At 41.1% G+C, this 23,477-nt stretch overlaps 1 protein-coding gene across 3 annotated transcripts in view; it reads right to left on the bottom strand.

The window, feature by feature from the left end:
- Window positions 1-2,081: 2,081 nt before the first annotated feature.
- LOC131693663 (mitogen-activated protein kinase kinase kinase 9) overlaps window positions 2,082-23,477 on the bottom strand; it is a 77,973-nt gene continuing 56,577 nt past the window's right edge. For all 3 annotated transcript variants that reach the window (XM_058981691.1, XM_058981693.1, XM_058981694.1), the window contains 4 exons: window positions 22,507-22,701; window positions 14,246-14,905; window positions 12,852-14,135; window positions 2,082-4,159 (listed from right to left, as the gene is read on the bottom strand). In XM_058981691.1, the coding sequence (XP_058837674.1) occupies window positions 3,622-4,159; window positions 12,852-14,135; window positions 14,246-14,905; window positions 22,507-22,701 (2,677 nt within the window). In that variant the 3' untranslated portion in view covers window positions 2,082-3,621. The remainder of the gene's footprint in view (window positions 4,160-12,851; window positions 14,136-14,245; window positions 14,906-22,506; window positions 22,702-23,477) is intronic.

Consider the following 23,477-nt stretch of genomic DNA (forward strand, 5'->3'; position numbering starts at 1 on the left):
GACCTCAGCACCTACTGGCTGGCCTGTTGAGTAGGCTAGGTCCACCATCGGGGATTGGACCGAGCAGATCGCGACGAAGCCGGGAGCCAAATGGCTCACGGAAACGAACATCGGTATCGAGAGAAATCTACCGCTCGGTTTCGCGAGAACCTGTCTCACCGTAGAATTCTCTGTCGGAGTAGGCTGGATTCATTGTCGGGGACTAGACCGAGTAGTTTGCGAACAAGTAAGGGCTGGAGCTGAATGGTTCATCGGGGAAGTGGAGTGAAATGGAACGAGAGGGGAACTAAAGGAGTTGCGGTACTAAATGGCACCGGACAGGGAACCAAAGGTCTCAAGAAGTTGTGGTGCTTAAACCAAAGAAGAATCGGTATCGGGAAAACGTCTTTCGCCGGGGAACTCTCTGTCGGCGTAAGCTAGATTCACTACCGGGGACTAGACTGAGTAGACCGCGACGAGACACCACCAGTCGCGGGTCGTCGAGGCACCAGCGAATTGGACGCCCTGCTCCAGCGGAATCGCCGAACTGACCTCGACACTGGCTGGTTGGCTCGGTTTCGGGAGAACTTTTCTCGCCGGGGAATTCTCCGTCGAAGTAGGCTAGGTTCATCGTCGGGGACTAGATCGAGTAGTTCGCGAACAAGTTGGGAGCTCAACGAGTAAGTGGTGCTAAATACTACGAGAAGGGAGTTGCGGTGCCAAAGGCACAAGGGAGCCAAAAAGGCTCGATAAATTAGACAATCTGAAGTTGCCACCCAGATTGTCTTCGTAGAGGGAAGAGCACTAAGTCTCAACCCACAACTAGCTCTCCGACTGCCATAGTATGGGTAGTTGGTAGTATGTTGAGGAGTAGTGTTGTAACCCTACTGAAGAAATTAACTACTTAGTAGTTGAAATAGAGTGGGTGCTATGCAAATAAAAACCCCTCCCCGAAGTCATGCTGTAAGGTAGTGCCGAGGAGGAACCAGTTTCTGGCCAAGAGCAGTGTTTTTAGCGAAGCGAGTGATGGCAAGCCCAAACCCGTTCCCCCTGTCTCAGGGCTTTGTTGAAAGTTTTTTAATGCTCTTTGAAAAATATGCACGCATATTCACGTTTATCTACATACACATATAAACACATATGCACACGTACATTTAGACTTTTTCCGATCTCAACGCACTGGGTTGTATGGTATATGACACTCCGAGATTAGGTTCGCAATTTTCAGAGTGAAAAAGGAAAGTCAATTAAAGTTAGGAAATATTTACACTAAATCAACTAAAAACATAGGCGGTCGGGTTTACCCAGGAGGGTGTCACTCCTGTTATCCGCTATGGAGATATACGGACTTTGACAGTAGTCAACATGTGATGGGCCTAGCTGCATCTAGGCCCACGTCGCCCGTGCAATAGCATTGGGTTGTTTTGATTTTAACAAAGGCAGATGTTGGCTAGGACAAAATGGTTGCCTAGCAGGGGGCTGGGTTTACCCCACTATTTTGGAAACTAGCAAAAATGAACTAACGCTTGTATTTCAAATTTTCACGGTATGAATAAAATGCTATACATAGAAAGTTGCACAGATGCCTAACCTTTAATTTGGTATATATAACTTGATCCGATGTAAAATGAGCATTTTACAAACAAAACCATTTACTAGGTTGGGTTTACCCCACCTTACCCTACATTTTGATCTAGTCTGAATGTCAGTTATCTGTGATGCTATATTGTTGCACAGTATGGAGCTATTCAGTGAAAAGTTAGAAAATTCATCCCCAACGCTGACGAATTATTTTTGTTGTAGGGTAAATTGCCTATTTTCACCCTATTAGGGAGGGTTCCTCACTAATCCATTACTATTTAACTGAAATCCTAATAAAAAATCTACAAGAAAAAATTTGTACGAACGAACGACCCATTTTGTCATTGGCCAATATCTACATGGAACTGACTTAACATAAACATACTTACCTGCTGTAATACATACGGGGACTCGGCTTAACTTCCGCTGGCATGATATTACCAGAAAATCGTTCAACGCCCCCGAAGATTCATTTGTCATCATGTCTGGGGCGGTTTCGAATTGAAATAAATTATTATTAGTTTTTTATCGTTCTGATTATTTATTTTACGTCACCGCTTTTGCATCATCCCATTTTGAAGTAGATGTTAGCATAGTACAGTACATGCAAGTATACACGCATTTTGTTCCTTCTGTATGTATATGTGTATAACTCAACACTTTACCTCATTTCAAATTGCGTTCAATTGTTACATATCCAACCAGTATTTTATGTTGTAAGATATAATTTGGAATATATATGGGAGTAGCCTTGCGAACTTTTTTTTAACTTCATTTATGGCTCTATAAACTATAACGCAGGTAATATCAATTTTGAATCGACTTCACTTTCTGTGGGGTTCAATTTTGTCGTTCTCAACAGGGTTTAATTGCCAGATATTTTTTAATAACATCGAAACGCTGGTTACAGGGTTTAAATTGCAAAAATTTGATTATATATTAAATAAGTACTGACTTGGTGTTATTTCCTAGTGTTCTAAGTTGCGTTGTTGCTCGAAGCAGTTTCTATAATCGCAGTCAAAAATTGCAACGTAAGAAATACTGTTCCAAAAATAGTCTTTTGCTCATTCAAAGTATAAAAGCTAGATGCCTATTCTTATGTCTCTTATTTTCGTGGGTGATTTCGTTGGAATGGGCAGAAGTGGAAAGTAAAAGCGCAAGTTGTATTCGATATATTGACTACAAAAGGACCAACAAATGTGATTGGTTTCTGCTTCGACATATAAGCAGCAGGTACAGTTCCAAAATTTGAACGATTTTAGCGATTACATTTATATTTTTTATCCATCACGGTAATTTAGTAAGGCAATTCTAATGATCGAACCTTATAGTTGCGATGTCTTCATTGTCGTATTGCAAATAAAAATGTCTGGCGGAAGAATAAATAAACTCATTCAACAGGTAAACGGGGGCAAAGTGGGCAACATAAAACAACATATTGTTTATTTGATCACGGTTTTGGACGTAGTTGATTATACTAACTCAAGTTTCATCTATTTGTAATTATTTATTTCTACATCTGACATCGGACTGCGAATATATTCGTACACATACTTACGAATTTCCCGATTATCACTTTCGTAAACTCAAGGTTGTAAAACACAATAATTTACACATTGGGGGAGAGAAATATTCCTGCTCCATAGAGGTATCTTATACATTTTACTGCCTATGTACGCAATTTCGCCATAGCATAATTTCAAAGAATTTTACGTTAAAGATAATTCCTGCTCATCTTGATTCCTATTGTAACCTACTCACATTCTTTCATATCAATATACAATATAGTTTATATTATGTAGTAATATCGCCTATTATATATTGAAGTCTTTTCTCACAATGCTGAAATGGAATGGACCGAGAATAGTTCGTTCCTTGGGAACGGAACCGGAATTTATAACCTAAGACTAACGAAAAAACGAAACAAAAACACATAATCTTGCTACGCTTTCTAAACGTAATATTGCTCCACGAGTACAGAAGGGTTATGAAATTAATCTCAACAGAGTTTTCAGAAAAGATCTCTTAAATGAACCGCAATCACTCATTCACTGTCCATCCTTAATAACTATTGCCATTTTCCTTATCTTTATTCTCGACGGTTCGTGTCGGATTGGCCAACCCAAAAGCATTGTTATCTTCGTCCGAGCTAGAGTCACTGGAATCATTGTTGGAATCGATTTCAATATCGCAATCATCATCACCATCATCATCATCATCATCGTCGGTATCCTTGGCTGAAGTGGTGCTCTTCTGCATGACTGGCTGTTGCTTACCAACACAACCTCGATTGTGCCGTTTAATAACCGTCGTCAGTTCCGGGTTGCTTTCAAGCGTTGATCGTTGACTTGATGGTGCGTGGCTGTACTCGGAGGTATTCTCCTCGTCGGACACAGTCAGGTTTGAGGCGTGTTTCATATGATTGATGGCTACCGATGGGTACCCTGACTCACCCGGCAACGTATCGACATTGTTGGCAGCTGTACCAACAGGAGACGTGGGATGATAGCACTGGGTGGCCCCCACTGTGCCAGGAACCGATCCTGATCCGGAAGGAACTTTGCAGCGGCGACCTCGTTTAATTGGTAGGCGGCCAATGCTAGAAAACGGGTAGAAAAAGTTATTTAGAAATATGGCGTAGTGATAGCAATATATGAATTTTCCACTGGAAATAATTTGTACAAAGTTTAGTTTTAAACAAAATTGAACAAAATATCATTTTTAATCAAGTGCTACTATGGATTTCGTAAGAAGAATATGTCACTGAAACGACGATAAGTAAGGTGCTTGGTAGAAACTAATTTAAATAAGTAAAATAATGTAAATTAATAAAATATAGCTTTTGTGCAACGCTGCATTTTTTGTCTCATAATTGCTAGCAAAAACCACGCAACCAAGATTGTAACCTACAGCAATTTGAAGCGCACCCGGCGCTATGAGGAAGCAACGATTAACGAAGTACCAGTTGAGCAGCAAGTGGACTCTGTCTCAAACATAACCATCAGATCCAGACAAAATTGGATCAATATTAGAGCCCTAAAGAAATCTCCACAGGATTGTTAAGTGCAGACAGTTTCAGGAGACAGATTGGGCCTAAAAGCCATGTTCTGAGCAACGTACACTATCTGAGGAACCCAACAGAAAGTAACTGTAATATTTATTGTGCTGACCTTTCTCTAAATGTTTTAGGCTCCGACCTGATGGATGAGTTTGGGCTCTGGGACGTACCATTTTCGTCCTTTTGCAAGCTGGTGGGTATCTAACAAGCTGTTCACTGCCCATAAAAGCATAAGAGTCCCATATTGAAAAACAGCAAGCCGAGAAAAACGCTGTTCAAGATTTACATTTTCATTGAGCCTTATGGATGGGACAAACATGTTTTGGTATTTTTTTCGATATTTTATAAAGAAACCTGGTAATTTTACTTGTGCATTGTGATTCAGTGGTGATACAGAATACAATCCAACAGATAACTCATTTTCGACAAAAATCCATATGGGACTCTTATGCTTGTATGGGCAGTTCAGTAGATAGTAGAATTAAAAGCCCGATGTGTTTACCATACCGAATGAACCTGTGCACTACAACACATGTGCGATTCACTCTCAAACCGGACGCTCAACCTGTATTCAAACCGAAGCGACCAGTTTCATACAACATGGAAGCCGCTGTCGAAGACGAACTGAAGCGACTGGAAGATTTGTGCATCATCACTCCGCTCACCTATGCGGATTTGGAAGAACCCATCGTGGTGGTCCGCAAACCTGACCGGCTCCGTTCATAGTTGCGCAGATTTTTATCTGCTGGATTGAATAGCGCGCAGGCATCAAACAGCTACTCACTTCCACTCCCGGAAGACATTGTCAATCGGATGGCAAATTGCACGATGTTTAGCCACATCGACCTTTCCGTACCTTCAAGTGGAAGTCTACGAAGAAAGTAGGAAGCTTACCATGATCAACACCCACCAGAAACTCTATCGTTTCAACCGGCTTTCCCCTGGGGTCAAGAGCGCTTTCGGCGCTTTCCATCAAATCATGGATGCCATGCTGAGATTCGGTATTTCGGTATATCGGTATATCGAAGACATCCTGGTCGGTGGCCCCACCGCCGAGAAGCACAAGCCGAATCTGTATCGTATTTTACAGCGTTTCTTTATGCGTCAGGTGAAGTACGGTATACAACCTAACCCAGACAAGATTCAGGTTATCGTCAACATGCCTTCACCTCATGATGTTCCCACGCTTCGATCGTACTTGGGTGTGATTAACCATTATAGGAAACACATTCGCAAAATGCGCACACGTTGCCAACCGCTGGATGAGCTGCTCAAGGAAAGTAACAGTGTCCAGGGGTCCGATGCTTGCCAACGTTCTTTTGATCGTTTTAAGGAAATCCCCCAGTCCCCGCTCATGTTGACGCACTATAACCCTCGCCTTGAGATAGTTGTGTCTGCAGATGCTTCGAACGTGAGAATTGGCGCACGCCTTGCACACCGATTTCTAGACGGATCAGAGAAAGCAATCTACCATGCATCCCGAAGATAAACTCCAGCCGAGTCCCGTTCGTTTTAGCCAGATTAAGAAAGAAGCCCTAGGTCCGGTGTATGCGGCCACAAGCTTCCACAAATTGATCTACAGAAGACATTTCGTTCTTCAGATATTCGGTTCAAAACGTGGTATTCCGCCATATACAGCAAACCGTCTCCAACGCTGGACCCTAACCATGCTTCTGTACGACTTCCGTATCGAGTACATTTTCACAGACCCTTTCGGACATGCTGATATTCTCTCGCGTTTAATTAACGCGCATGGTAATCCCGATGAGAAACACATCATAGCATCGATTGAGGTCGAAACAGTTATCTGCAACGTCAGATGATGCCAGCCCATCGAGCGTCGTTTAAGACGATATCCACCGAGAACAACAAGGACCGGACGTTGCAGAAAGTCCTGGAGCTCGTACATAAAGGATGGCTAGGTGATGCAAAATTCCTCACCCGAAACACCGGCGGTTCAGCAGAACTTTGCCGTCGGGATTCGCTGAACTTGGTGCTAAATGTTTTGATGTACGACGAACGGATTGTCGTCCCGAAGAATCTACAACAGAATGTCCTCAAGCAACTACACAGAGAACACCCTGGTATCGGTTGTATGTGATCATTAGTACGCAGTTGTTTATTGGTCAAACATCGATGATAAAATCACAGTCCTTGTGCACGTGTGTCAAGAATGCGCCTCAGTTACGCAGGCCGGTACAAAGACGAAGCTTGAATCGTGGCCGACATCTGAGAAACTTTGGCAGTGTGTACACGCGGACTTTGCTTGTCCTATTAACGACTTCTACTTCTTACTAGTTGTGGATGTGGAAGTTTTGGTGACGGACAAGGGCTTGCAGATCATAAGTGACACCTTTGAAGAGTTTTGCGTCAAGACAATTCAAGCAGGAGGGGAAGACCTGGACAAGGCACTCGACATCTTTTTCTGCTGCTACAGATTAACGGTGGAAAATCACCTGTTCAAATCCTTCTTGGCCGACCAGAACGTCCTTGGAACTGCTTCGTTCACCCAGCAAGTTCATAAAGGACAGTAAGTAGGATCGACAGTTCAACACGAAGCATGGTACGAACGAGAAGAACTTTGACGTGCGAAGAGTAGTCTCAAGTGCATCAAGGCAGCAACTGATGCTGGGTTTCTGGAATCATTCTGAAACGTGTAGGACAAGTCATGTATAATGTGTGGCTCCCGGATCGGCAACGAATAATTCGCTCACAGTAATCCGCTGCGGAAACGCTATGACGCCTGCAATGAAGTAGTAAATCAGACAGACTATTCTATTTAGGCACCGTCTGAAGATACCACTAGCACTGTAACAGCGCCACCGCCAGCTGAACCAGAAGGATTGACTGAATTGCAGCGAGAGTTCTTACGAAAGTTCTTTGAGCCAGTTAGACAGCAACGTCGTGCATGGGTTCTTGTTAGAGGACTTGACCCAGATGAAGCACTCCTGCGTCGCTCTTCGAGACAACGACTTGCAGCGATCGGCTACGAGCCGTACCAGCTCTACGAGAAGGGGAGGTGGAGTACGACGGTATTCTTCGCACGCTCATGCCTATCAATCGACAGTTATCAATCGACAGTTGTGGATCGGCAGTTGTCATCCAACCGGACGTGATCGATACCACCTGCTAACGGAGACGTCGGACATCCATAGTCGGTTGAACTCGAAATGTGTATTTTAGTTAAATGTAATTATTAATAATGTGTTTGTTACGTTGACACCTCGTTTACCTTGACATCGTAACATTTCTAACATCCTTCTTCATTTTTTCAAGCTCAGCCCTCCACCATCCTAGTCGTTTTAACAATACAAAACGGACAAGCTTCTTTGTAGGATGCTATGTTGCATGAGTTTGTGGTATCCACAACCTGGATGACAGGTCGTCTAGTTGACTAATTATTGAAAAATATCCATGACATTTAGTCGCCAAATTTTTCAAAAAGAGGTCCTAGTTTGTAGATTTAGGATTACAATATGTTACCACATGTAGGGTGGCATTAAGACGATCGAAAAATATATATGTATAATCAGATAGAGACGGTTCTGTTTCATTTACAACTGCCAATTTCCCAACTCATGCGAAACTCTTTCAGAGCAAAGCGTTGTGTCTCCTCTCTGCCAGACCTCGTAAAAGTTGGTCGGTTTCCTACATTCAGAATATGTAGATTTGTACTACCTATGTACTCCATCAGTTCAGAGCCTCTCAGATTTATGTCTGAGCTGCCCGAAGTGATGTGATGAGCATTGGCATCACTGCACATAATGAGCCGGAACCCACTTCTGCTACAATGTGATACAACGCTTTTGAAATCATCAGAAAGTGATGACTTCTTATGTGGCAGATATACATATATAGGGTGATAAGCCTATTTTCACTATACTAAGCAAGGTGCCTCACTAATTCGGTAATTTCTTGCCTTACAATCAACGGAATGCGTAAAAATTGACATTGCTTTGCTTCGTTGTTTAGAACCAATATAATAACACAAATGCGTAGTAAACAGTAAAATTCTCGTGTTTGAGCACAATGAAAACTCGAATCGAGTGCCCCTATTGTTGCGCTACCATTTGACTCAATGCGTTGAACAAAGATGGCAAACACTGCTCTAACCAACGGCTTCAAATGGGTAGGGTGATAATAGAAACATGGCGCAAATAGGCTCATCACCCTACATCCTATGTCTGTGACCAATCGTCAGAGTAATTGTGACAGACCAGATAGTGCGAGTTATTAGCTGCGATGTGAGACACACGTCAACAGCCTTATTTACAAGAATGCATGCAAGAGGCATTTCACGTAATTTGGTTATGCCTGTCATGTTGTAAGCAATGAAGGCAGTGTTAAGTAATTTTCCAATATAAATGTTTCCTTTATGGAAGTGCAGTTTTAACCAATGCTATGCAAGTTTTATCTCCTGCATAAGTCCTCCCCCCCGAAATATTTTGAAGAAATTTGAAAAATATCGATATGGTCAACAAAAATTTGCTTAATATTTTAAATGGAATTCTCAAAGTTTCATTTACGAAAGTTATCTTGTGAGAATATTTCTTTGTAGTGAAAATTGGCGGCAGACCTCGACATCTACCGGTCGGCTCGATGTGGAGGCTAGGTCTACCGCAGAGGACTACAACGAGTAGATCGCGGCGAAGCGGAGAACTAAATGGTTCCTGGTGTAGTAACAACACTGGGAGCTTATTGGTTCACGGAACGGATATCGGTATCGAGAGAAATTCCGCCGGCGAACAAGGACTGGAGAGTGTGCGAGAAGTATCCCATAGCGACCCCCAGGCGATTCGATACCAATGGTACTCTGCTGCAGCACAGAAAAGAATGACCGGCAAGCTAAAGTACGCTACACGCTGCTTGTCTTAGAGCCAGAAGGCGTGCTCAGAGAGCAGGATCGGAGAGTGAGAGAGGAGCGTAAGTGACGTTTCGAGAAGCTAGGGACGCTTTAAAATGGGAGATCGAGCTTAGCAAGCCAGTTTACCATAAGTAGCTGTGCTGCGAAGTAGACGCCAATCCCTGGGGGACGCGTACTGTTTCGTCATGACGAAGAGCCCGTCGATAACAGCTGAAATATGCCCGGGTAAGCAAAAGATAATCGTTGAGGGTTTCTTCCCGAAGCACGATTCTAATACCTGGTCATCAAAACCGTACAGAGAAGAAGAAGGGGCATACACAGCCGAGTGGCAAGCGACTAATGACGAGCTCAAAGAAGCGTCGATGCGACTAAAATCAAAGAAAGCTCCCGGTCCGGATGGAATACCAAACGTGGCGCTGAAAGCAGCGATCCTGGCATATCTGGAAATGTTCAGGATGCTACTGCAGAAGTGTTTAGATGACGGCAATTTCCTCGAAATGTGGGTGGTACAGAAGCTGGTGTTGCTGCCAAAGGTAGGGAAGTCACTGGGCCATCCAGCCTCGTATAGGCCAATGTCGCAGCTCTACACAGAAGAATGACCCAGATCCTGAAGAGCTTCCAGAGTATAGTGCTGTACGAGACGAACGAAGGGCAGAAGTCAATGCGAGTCGCAACGGGCGTTCCTCAGGGTTCCATTCTCGGTCCAACTCTTTGGAACGGGATGTACGATGGGGTCCTAACACTGCGGCTGCCTGGGAAAGTAAAAATTGTGCGTTTCGCGGACGACGTGTCACCAACGGTTATGAGTGAGGCACTTGGAGAAGTGGAGGTGTCGGTGACGGAGACAATAGACGCGATCGAGAGCTGGATGAACGGGGTCAAGCTGCAAATAGCTCACCACAAGACGGATGTGTTGTTGGCCAGCAACTGCAAAGCGGGTCAGCGGATACGATCACCGGGCACGTGATTGCATCGAAGCGTGCATTGAAGCAATTAGGAGTGATAATAGGCGACCGGTTGAGCTATAACAACCACGTTGATTACAGCTGCGAAAAGTGGGTATGTTATCTAGTGTTTCGTCAACGATACTGAGATATGGAATTCTTGCCTGAGGTGCGGCGCTGAACACCAAGCTGAACCGCGAAAAGCTGAACAGGACGTTCCGGCTGGTGGTCGTACGAGTTGCGATTGCGTACAGAATAACATCTTCGGAGGCAGTATGTGATATCGCCGAGAGGATCCCCATCTGCATCGCTCTGGCGGAGGATATCAAGTGCTACAATCAATCAAACGCCAGAAACATGAGGAAGATGATGAGAATCGATTCGATTGTGATCCAGTAGCATGAATGGGACAATACAGCGACGTAAAGACGTGGAACGCAGTCAACAGAGTTATGATGTAGATCATTACCGTCTTACAGCGGAAACGGCGTGATGAACATCGAGCAGCAGTTTCGGGAGAACAATCACTGCCAGGGAACTCCGCAGGAATAAGCTCGATTCACCGCCGAGGACTAGTCGAGTAGACTGCAAAAGAGCATCGACTATGGGTCGTCGAAACGCCAGCGAACCGGACGCCACGCTCCATCTGGAATTGCTAAGCCGACCATGGAACCCCACCGGTTATCCCGATAGAAATATAGCGAAAATCAAAGAAGAATCGGTATTGGGAGAACTTATTTCGCCAGGAAACTATCCATCAGCGCTAGGGACTACACTGGGTAGACCGCGACGAGACACCATCAGTCGCGGGTCATCGGGGCACCAGTGAACCGGACGCCCTGCTCCACCTTAATCGTCGAACTGACCTCGGCACCTAGCTGATCGGCTCGGTTTCGGGAGAACTTCTCATGCCGGGTAACTCTCTGTCGGAGTAGGTCAGGTCTATCGTCGGGGACTAGCCTGAGGACTGAGTAGTTCGCGAGCAAGTCGGGAAGCTGAATGGCTCATCAAGGAAGTAGTACTAAATGGCAAAAAAGGGAACTAAAGGCCTTAAAGGAGTTGCGGTGCTAAATGGCAGCGGACACGGAGTCAAAGGGCTCAAGAAGTTATGGTACTGAAACCAAAGATGAATCGGTATCGGGAGCTTCTTTCGCCGGGGAACTATCCGTCAGCGTAGTCAAATTCACCGTCGGGAGCTAGACTCCACCGGAATCGAACTAACCTCGGCACCTGAGTAGTTTGCGATCAAGTCGGAAGCTCAACGAGGAAGTGGTACTAAATGACATAAGGGAACTGAAGGGCTCAGTAAATTAAACAGTCTGAAGTTTGCCGCCTGGTTTGTCCTAGTAGCGAAAGAGCACTAATTCTCGAACCACAGCTAGCTTTCCTACTACCATACAGAAATTTCCACGTTGTGTGGGTGGCCGAAAACTTGTAGTGTGTCGAGGATGGGTGCTGTAACCCTACTGAAAGAACTAATTACTAAGTAGTTTGATAGCAGTGTGTGCTTTGCAGATAAAAAAAAAACCTCTTCCCGAAGTAATGCCGTAAGGTAATGCTGGGGAGGAATCAGGTTCCGTGCATTAGTATTAGTGGGTCGGGTCCAAACCCGTTCCTTGAGTTGTTGGTTTTTGTACATTTTTTTTTTCCTGCTCAGGTTGGTTTTGAACATTTTTCTGCTCTCTAAAAAGCATATATTCATACATACATATATTGTATATATACAAAAAAAATCATATCTCCCCCGAAAAATTTTCTTACTACGCCACTGTGCGACGCTGCCAATTGTCTCGCATGATAAAATAAGTAAGCTAAATTATGACATTATTTCCAAAGAATATTTCCCAAGATATTGAAAATGGTAAAACTGTTTGTTATCTGCACGTGAAGAATATTTTGTCTTCTATCATAAATAGGGAAAATATTACAAGATTTTTTATACTAATATATTGGCCTCCAACTTTAGGGTTTGGTTTTATTGCTCTACCTATTTCAAGTAAGTATATGAGCTCGAGCGAATGATGAGCCAAAACCAGTGCTTTTCAGCAAAAACTTAGTAATAATCTTACGTAACATTTTTCACTGTCTCATATACCACGGATGAAACGGTTATTATCTAATTTGGTTGGTAACATGAGAGAATTCCAGTAAGTATTAGTCACTGAACTTATCTTAGCTCAGGCGCGAAAAATCACCCCATATTCAGGTCCAATGATAAATGGTCAACTCATTCTCTCAAGTAGCTTTTATCAGCTACAGCTTATTTAGCGCGATCACTTTGTACCGATTAAAACAATAAATATTACAAGACAAGAGCAAATATACAATTTTGCGACGTTCGCCTACGCATAGTCAAAATGTTTTTTTTTTTTCAGTGATAAGAGACTATTTTTTAAGATTGTGATTCATGGCAATTAAAAATTACCTCCTTCGTCGAAGAGCATAGTTGTATAGTTCAATCGGATCCTCGCCTTCCTCGTCGGTCCAGCTATCGTTACACAGTTCTTCAGCCTGGATCGCTTGTCTCGCTAGGTGATGTGGAGATTCATCAGGTGTGCCGTTCCCGCTGTACAAGTATGCACCAACCGCGCTGCCTCCAGCATTTAAATTATTTCCCGCCGTCGGATGTTTCATCAATATCGCACTGTCCAATCGCTTAGTTCCCTTACCTATACTTCCGTTCAACATTTTATTGCACCGATACACAATCACATTGTTATCGTTCAGAATGTTGCTGTAATCCGTGAGTTGTTGCACATGCCCGTTACCACTGCCGACACTCTGCTGTTGTAATTTTTCCGAGATGAAACTCACCTTTCGATCTAAGGTATCTATCTTGTCATCGTCACTGCAGTCTCGATCTAACCTTTCATTACTATTCATGGCGTCCATGATTGGATCAGGACTTGAGCAGACCGGTTGATCCTCGTCATCATCGTCATCTTCTTCATCTTCGTCTGGGCTACGAAGCTGCTGCTGATGGTTACTATTCGTCAGCATATCACTGCTTCGGCTATTCGTCATAATGGAGATTGAGTTTCCGTTCTCTTCATCTTCAGGCACTTCACCATCGTCTTCCGACTGAGGTTTTCCGCATCTGTATATCTGTGAGGCGGCAGTGACCAATTCCGGCATTGTATCTCGTTGCTCGCTCACGACATCCGCGTCCTCTCGTAAACTGGTGGACATTCGTTTCGAAGCCGCATTAGGACTAGGACTCGCGTCAGTTTCGCTGATATCCATCGCGTCGGTTTGAGTCTCCATATCCACTAGACGTACGTTTCTCGTTTCTGGTTCGCTTTGTACCCGCCTATCCCGGCAAGGACTTGACTTGGGTGAGTTGAAAGTACCTGAACCAACGCGCCTATGGCGGAATTTCTTCGCCCTACCAGCAGAGTTCGAACCAGAAGCCGTCACTCCCGGGGGGATAATGACCACCGATTTTGGACTGTGAGTAGTACCATCTAATTGAGCATATAGAGTTGCCTTCATGGGGCTGTTTGGAACGGACGTTGGACTGGGTGTAGTCGATTCATCGGGAACGATCTGTGTTGCTGCTATCGAGATCGGTGTTTGTTGCTGATAGCTGGCTGCTAGCATCGCTGCTGGAAAGCTGAAGGGAGCTCGCTTCCGGCTTGTCTTATCCCCGTTACGCTTCAAAAGGTTGCCACACTTGCGAAGTTTGTAGCCGGGGAGTTGTTTTTCGCGCCTAGAAAAAAAAATTATATTTAGAAGAATGATTTGAATGTGTTCCAGAACTGTCGATTATTAGATGTAGGAATAATTGTTCATGGTAATCTAAATGTGTTGCATACTTACTCCGCTATCTCCCTTTCTTTCTGTTCGAGTTGAACGAATATTGCGCTGAGTTGCATGTACATCGTGTTCGCTCGCTCCAGTTTCCGTTCGTAGACCATGCGAATATCTTGAGCGTGTTTCCATTCGTCCTTCCGTTTCTTAATCAATTCTTGTTCGTACTTCTGAATGTTCATGCCGTTGCTGGTGAGTTTCTGCATGTGGCTTCGGATCTCCTCCCGCCAGGATTTCTGAGTTTCATAGTAGCCCTGATCTTCGGTACACTGTCGCATCAGTTCATGACCGGCAATTTCCAGATGGGTGAGTATAATCTTAAACGATGGCCTGTTTCGAGGCTTCGGGCTCCAGCACTGTTTAAGTAGGAGTTTGAAGCCCTCGGGACAGCTGGCCGGGATCGGCAGGTAGAGTGAATTGTTGCCAACGCCGAAGATGATCTGCGACGAGTCCACATTTTTGTATGGCACTTCACCGGTCAACAGTTCCCACAGCACGACGCCGTAGGACCAAATGTCGACTTTCTCATTGCAAGGCTCGTTTCGGATCACCTCCGGCGCCATCCATGCCACCGTACCGGCAAAACTCATCTTTGTACTGATTTCATTCCACTCACGCGAGGTACCGAAGTCACTGATTTTGATCACCTCGCCCACACCTATCAGAATACTACAATAAAGGGAAAAGGGGGCATCGTTAATACACGAAACATGAGGTGATTTTCCTAGTTGAAAATAGCACTGGTTGGTTGCATCATGTTGCGAAACTAATAAAAAATAAAAGCGTCATTGGTATACGTTTTACGTAATAGGAAATATACTTCCTACCGGTTTCAACAGTGACGTCATTGTTGAAGGACGAAATGAACACGAGACACAACGTCTGATGTTTTATGCGCATGGGCGCTCTTCCGCAAACTGTTTCATACAACTGCATGAGAATGCGAGGTATGTATATCAAGGTGAGAGAAACTGCGTCTGGGGCATTAAATGCTTCTCAAGACGATGATGTTTTATGTGCTTTTCGGTGTCTACTAAAGAATCAATTTCTTGGGGTTTTCCCAAACGAAATGAATTTGCTTCATTTATGTTACAGAGCTTAACCTTTCCTCGTTGGATATAAAGGAATATGGGTAGCATATAAGCTTTATAAAAGTATATGTTACTTCAGCTAGAATGTATGAATTAAATAATATTTTCCTACGGTCCAAGCTTTCAAAAGTGGCAGCCAAATTTTTACCAATTTTGGCGCCAAATTGTTTATTTTTCGTAGGTATATAACCTCTAAACTTAGTAACAGGACTAAGCTTAGTGTCAGATTCTGATGAGATGAAGTCGAAATGCAAATTCCATAACTAATTTAGTTATCGATTTTGTGTCCTTAACGCGCAAAGGTGGTTTGAAGCATTTTTTTCTTTAGTTGAGAAAAAATAGTTTTCGCGTAAATTTTCTCCACCACGTAGAAATAAAGCATAGTGCATATTGCATTGGCTTGCTAAACCAAACCAAGTTTGAACTTCATTGATTCTCTTCAGATTAATCAGAACTCCTTTTTTGCCGGACATCACGCAGGACTAGTGGTTTGCCCAGAAGCACAAATAGTATTTTCGTTTTTGGAGATAGCGTCAATCCGGTGCTAGCTTAGTCCTGTCACTAAGTTAGTGTCGGATTCTTAGCTTAGCTTAGTTGACCGCCCGTGAGTTTCCCGTGATTGATCAAAGCCTGTTGAAATTGCATATTGAACCAATTGTATGCTACTTGAGAGTAGTACATCATACTCAATATGCAACCTAAAGAGACTAAGATTATAGTATGTTCAATAACGTAGATGGCCATTTTTGGGGTGGGAAGGAATGTTAGTTCAACACTTGTGACTATTATGACCGAAGAATTCTTTGCATCATCCACAAGTATCACAGGATAGGATTGGTGTTAACAGGTAGTGAGATGAATCAGGATATATCTTGGTAGATATTGTGATTTAGCTAAGTACTCACGCGCTTTGTCTTTTCATTTTAGATCAAAGTTTTCCGGGGTGCGACCTCCAGTAGAAAAATGAATCCATTCAAATAGGCATTTTAAAAATTATTCTTCCGTGGGGCGTAATGAAAGGATAATGCCGCGGGGAATATGATAGAGGTATATTCATCTATAGACAATATGATCTTAGCAATATGTACGAAGTCGCTCGCGATCAATTTCCGAGAATTCGAAACGAACAATTAGAACTCCGAACAGCCGGCCAACGGGAGTAATGCTTCTTGTTAACACTTCAATAATCATTTTCAAAGTTTGCAGTACAAAGAAAGCGTACAAATGTATAAAAGATATCCCAAATGAATGTGAAAAAATTTACTGCGAAATATTAATGACAAGTTGGCATCTCCACTCTCCCTATCAGACACGCTCCCATAATTGGGTTAAATACCAATTGCAAACGACATGTTCATTATGCATAACAATTTTAGGCTAATATGATTAATTTTCAGTCTTTGACATAGTTGTTCATCAGACTTTTATGAATATGCTTATCTAGTTTCATATTTGTTTAGCAGTTAAGGAAGTTTCTATTGCCACTTATATTTTCGATTCTTGTTTCCAATAAAAATGTTCATAGAAAGTTCAAATCACTTAAGTGAATTAGACACAAAAATGAAACAACAGTGCCGCTCTAGTAACCATATTGAGCTATCCAACAATTTTTGAGTCAAAGTGTTCCGTAAAACGGCGTATCTTTGGTCACCGGGATAAGTTTGATCAAATGAGACTTTTTTCAGTAACGTACAATAAGATGATCCTCTCTAACAAAATCATCGAAACAAAAAACACACCATATTCGAAATATGTTTATGATAACAACTTCAATTTGAAAATTTTGCAACTCTCATACTACAGCAGAACCAGCATCTACAACAGAAATAACAACAACCACAACGAAAACAGAAACAGCAACAACAACAACAGCAACTACGATAGAAACAACAATGGTCCTAACAACAATCACCATAACAATCAACATCATTGTTCATTAGAGTGGGACATGCTCCCAGAACAACTCTGCAAATTTTTAGTTCGATTGGTGAAACTATATTTTTGCGCCCACGGTTTAAAGTTTACATGGGATTTCGTATAGGGAAAACGTCTTTTGCAAATTAATACATCCAAGAGTCGCCCGTTACCTTCTAAAAATAAAAAGAGGTCTGATTTTTATAGGAAATTTGTCAAGGAAATAAAGTCTAGAAGACCACGAAACGATCTGATGCTTGTGGAAAAAGTTATTAAGAAAAAACCGATTGATGCCCTGAAGATTAATGAAAATTTTAATTTTCATAACATCACTGCTGCTGACGGTCGAATTATATACAATATCTTTAATTTTCTCTTATTATGTACAAAAGAAGACCCAATTTATTCCTCAAAACTCATGCGAAGTGGCCAAAAAGTATAGATAAATGATTTAGACACATTAAGAGAAGATCAAAACAAAATTGCATATAATTGGACAACCATCAACAGTGGTGCTAGAAAAAGTGAATATTTTATCAATCGTCAGAGCATGAATTGGTTTCAGCTTAATAACTTTTTTCTTAAGCGTCAGATCGTTTCGTAGTTTTCGAGACTTTGTTTTTTTTTGTTAAATTTCCTACAAAAGCCATATAACGGTTTATTTTTGGGAAGCAATGGGCGACTCCTGGAGGAATTATTTTGTGAAAGTTAATTTTCCCATATAAAATTCCATGTAAACTTTAAACAGCGGGCGCAAAAATATAGTTTCAGGGATCAAGCTAAGAATTTACACAGAAGTTCTAGGACCCAAATGGTACACAAAAAGTTACTCGGAGCTGGAATCTATTTTTTGTCCCACCCTATTGTTCATCTTGCTCCTGTGAACGTTCGTGTTTTCGCCAATTTTAACGCACTTCTCAGAGGCAGACCAGGACAAACATGACGCAGCTGGTAACAGTACAATAGTTTTAGATAATATTTTTGCGCATAACGAATCACAACCAACTTCTTCGAAAGCCACTGAAATTTTGGCTTATTGTCAAAATTTTAATAGAATGAGGAGCGCCGTAAAGATAAACGAAATCCATAAGAATATATTAGGCTCCTCATTTTCGATAATTCTGGGTACCGAAACAAGTTGGAATGCGGATGTAAAAAGTGAAGAGGTTTTTGGTAGTGACTATAATGTTTTTAGAGATGATCGTGATTTACGACTAACCCAAAGAATGTCAGGCGGAGGAGTTCTCATCGCAGGTTCATCTATATTCAATTCCGATCTTATTGTTTCACCAAAATTCAAAGAATTTGAACATGTATGGGTTAAAGTACATATCACTGATGAAATCCACATTTTTGTCTCAGTGTACATTCCACCGGATCTAGCTTGCAAATCAACATATGAGGTTTTCTTTCAAGCAGCTGAAGAAAAAATCTTTAATTTTCCTCCAGAATTTAAAGATCATATTTATAGTGATTTTAATCAGCGCAACTTAGATTTTATTCCTGACTCTGAAAATGAGAGCATTCTACTTCGTGTCGTTGGTGAAAACGAAACATTACAATATATGTTTGAGAAAATTGCATTGCTAGGACTCAATCAAATAAACCATATAAAAATCAACACAATCGTTATTTATATCTGCTATTAACAAACATTAATGAAGATTTCTGTGTTGATGAGTCTCATTCTCCCTTATGGAAAAATGAAACCTTTCACACAGCAATAGAATTCTCTATTTTTGTGCACAAGAATCATAATTCTATTGACTGTGACCTCGAGGACGTCTTCGATTATAGAAAAGCAAATTATGAAAATATTAAGTATAAATTAAGCAGTGCAAATTGGCAGTTTCTTTTAAAGAATCAAGAGAACATTGAATGTGCAGTGGAGATCTTTTATAATATTGTTTGGCAAATAATACAGGAGGAAGTTCCACTCACGAAAAAACGACGAAATCATCCAAAAATTTAGTTTGGTTCAACAAGGAAATTATTAATTTGAAAAATCGAAAGCAAAAAGCTCATAAAGTTTACAGGAAACAAATTATCCTAATTTGGAATAATACCTCAACATTCGTGACCAACTAACTTTGGCTATTCCTTCGGCACTAACTGTATATAATGCAAAAACTGAAAATGAGATCAAGGCATGCCCAAAAAACTTTTTTAATTACATCAAAACTAAGTTGAATTTATGCAACTTCCCATCAAAAATGTCTTTGGATGGGAAAGAGGGCGAAACTTCAAAAGATATTTGTAATCTCTTCGCAACATTTTTTCAAGAAATTTATTCTAACTATTCAGACAATGATCGTGTCTTTGAATATTTTTCTTATTTTCCTGATTATTCAAGCGATGCTGGTGTTCAAGATATCTTGTCTGGTCTCAATGACCTAGACGCCACTAAAGGCTCAGGACCTGATGGAATTCCACCTGCTTTCATAAAGAATTTAGCAACTGAGCTCACGTCACCTTTATTCTGGCTGTTCAATAAGTCACTAGAATCTGGTATTTTCCCAAACTACTGGAAAAAATCGGGTAAAAAATCTGATATTCGCAATTATCGTGGAATTGCCATTCTGTCTTGCTTTCCCAAACTTTTCGAATCCATCATAAATAGAAACATTTTCAACCAAGTCAAACATAAAATAACAAATTCACAACATGGGTTTTTTAAAGGCCATTCCACCAGTACAAACCTTTTAGAATTTGTTGATTACTCGTTAAATGCCATGGATAAAGGAAATCATATAGAAGCTCTTTACACTGACTTCAGCAAAGCTTTCGATAAACTGGACATTCCCATGTTAATTTTCAAACTTGAAAAATTGGGAATCGAGATGAGACTGAATTGGATTAAGTCGTATTTAACAGATCACCAGCAAATAGTAAAATTCTATGAGATGAAATCTGATATAATCAAGGTTACTTCGGGGGTTCCTCAAGGTTCACACTTAGGACCTCTTCTTTTCATTTTATATGTGTAATTAAAGTTACTTCGGGGGTTTCTCATATATGCGGATGATATGAAGCTATTTTTAGAAATTAGAAATAATAATGACTATAATGTTTTTCACAATGAAACACAAATCTTTTATACATGGTGTTGTAAATGTTTACTGGAATTAAATGTTAAAAAATGTAATCTCATAACTTTTCGCAGAAAACAAATCACGACCTCCGTGTCAATTACATTAGGTAATCAAATCGTTCAGAAATGCGATAAAATAAGAGATTTAGGAGTTATCTTGGACAAAGAATTAAAGTTTGTGGAACATTGTAACACAATTGTTCATAGAGCTAGTAATATGCTTAATTTAATAAAACGCTTCGGATATTACTTTCAAGATCCTTACACAATTAAAACTATTTACGTAGCATATGTTCGATCTATTTTAGAATACTGTAGTATTGTTTGGTCACCATTCATAAAAACACGAAGTGAGAATTGAGTCTATCCAAAAGCAGTTTCTATTATATGCACTACGCAAGTTAAAATGGACAGCATTCCCTCTTCCATCTTATGAAGCACGTTGTATGTTGATAGATATTCAAATATTGAAAGAACGTCGGGACTATGCTATGATCTCGTTTCTAAACGATATCTTCATGCAGCGTACTGACTCATCTTACATATTGTCAAAATTAAATTTATATGCTCCTACTCGTCAATTGCGCAATAGAAATTTGTTCGCGATAAGTCATCACCGTACAGATTATGCTAAATTCGGACCACTAAACCAGATGATGGCTGTGTATAACGAGCATTGTGAAAGTATTGGCCGTACCATGCCCCGAACAAGTTAAAAAAAGTTTTTCAACACTTTGCGAAATCATAGTACATAAGAATAGTATACAGTATAGTATACAAGCAATTAATGTTTGTGTAATGTAGTCTACAATTGATTGACGAATAAATAAATAAATAAAAAAAATCATCTTTCAATCTGTTCAAACAATTCCTTGTATATTAATGAAAACAATCAACTTCAACTGAACTGATCACTTTTTTAGAAACCCTAAATATTCAATATTTAGAAACCCTAAATGTCCAATAATTCATTTTAGAAATCTAAGATTTTTGGTGGTAATTATATAAATCGACTATTTTCCTGAACAAGTTCGATAAAAGTATGCTGTATTCTTCTAAGCAATTGTTTTCTTACGAGACGGCACAATATCGGGTCATGAAATTGCCTACGGCTAAGCAATTTACACAACGTTTCGAGCGTTATCTCTTATTTCGATATACATATTTTGCTGACCAAAGTTACTCCGAAAACAACGAATGAAAATTTACAACAAAGTAATTTTATTTTTATAGTAGAATGAAATAAAATACCTAACAATTTGAACATGTTCAATCTATGGGTACCGGTACTTGTTTTAAAAATACAAACAGTTACAGCTACTTGAAGTGAAGATAGTTATTCGAAAAACTTTTGAAAAAGTGATCAATGTTCCCCCATTTTACGGTTTTCTTTATAATGATTCGTGGACGGTAGACGTGTGGGCCCCTTTATTTAGACAAAAGGCACTGTAAGGAAGTGACTAATTAAAATCCGATTGAAAAGTTTCCTTGTCTCTCCTTTATCTGAAAGACTTCAAATATGATGTGTCTATACAATATTTGAAGGAATTCCCATTAAAATACTAATGCCACCATATCACCTACTCCGAAATCAAGATATATCTATGTCGGGCATTTTGCAATGAAGTGATCACCTGGCAATTCCGTCAAACCCAGTTGCGTCTCTGGTGGTGATATCCCAATTATCTTTGATTAGAATGTTTATTTTTATACAAGCCCCTTGAAATAAACGTCAACTTTCTGTTAAAATTAAGAACATTAGAAGTACTATTAAGGACGTTCCCTAAAATCATCGAAATTGAGGACACGTTCTTTAAAATAACGATGGTTGGAAGCCCAATTTTTTTCATTCATACAACAAACATTCGGTAGTTTTACAAAGTATTTTTCAACGATTAAATTTCGTCATAAAAATATCTTTGTCACTGCAGCGAGACCGTTTGTATGGTGAACACGCATTCCAGTATCGTTCTTCTAAGTTCTGCCATATGCTCAATTTTGTACTCTATGCAGTTAAATTCTACGAGAAAGACTCGTCATGTGAGCAAACGACATCTCCTCCACACTTACTTCTCGTTATTGCTCGCAAATTTTTGTTGTTGTGTACATAACCTACTGCAACATGAAACACAACCAGTGCAATGCCAAACATATTTTTCAACAATAGAACTTACTTGGGACTTTTAAGATCACGGTGAATGATCTTGTGTGAGTGGAGGTACTGCATGCCGTGGGCGATCTGCTGTGACCAGGATACCAGTCGGTTCGGATAAATGATGTCTCTACCGTCCGCTAGGATTTGGTGCAGCGGACCGAACGGACAATATTCCATGATCATACAAAAAACTGGCGCCTGGGTGCAGACGCCTCTGTTTATTTATTCATTTTAGTTTTGTTTTTTCGATTGTAGATTGATTGATTGGAAAAGCGAACGCGAAGAGGGCAACGCGCCAGCGAAGGAGCCACCAGAACATTATTATGAGGCGCGACGTCGTTACCGGTGTTGGCGCGTTTTTGTGTGCAGACAGGGTAGGGTTCGGCGTCGACCGGTGTCAGAACAGTGGCGTTGGCGTGTGGAGCCATATCCGTTCAGGTTAGCGGCGCCAGTCGCATTTCGTAGTTGGGTATCACAATGAAAAGAAAGCAAGGAGAGAAACAGAAAAAACAGCAATTTATTAGTATGGATAAATACGACAAATAATATCACGATATTCTCGTTACTGCGGGTTTCGAGGTATTTCTAGGAAAGCTTAGCTATTTTTTAAATAATTAGAAAACAAGGTTTTTGGCATGAACAAATACAAAGTAAATGATGAAAAAACAACGGTCAATCATCCGTATGATGTGCATGATAATTTTTGCATATATTCCACCGCCACATATGGCAGTAGCAGGGACGCGAGTGAAACAGAAAGTCATGTTTCCTTGACAGACTTCTGCCGCCAGCTGAGACCGCATTCGTAGCCATCGAATCGTGCCCTATTGGGTAGAAAACCGTGTCAGTGCGGCAATGCCTGCGGCAGGGTGAAGGGACTACATCGAGGAAGCAATCTAAGAATAACCTCGCAGCTAGTCACGTTATCGCCATTAGGAATCTCAACTATTAAATACTAGAAGTTATGCTTGCCGTTGATGGCGACAAACG

Source organism: Topomyia yanbarensis, chromosome 3 (assembly GCF_030247195.1).
Source record: "Topomyia yanbarensis strain Yona2022 chromosome 3, ASM3024719v1, whole genome shotgun sequence".
NCBI lineage: Eukaryota > Metazoa > Arthropoda > Insecta > Diptera > Culicidae > Topomyia > Topomyia yanbarensis.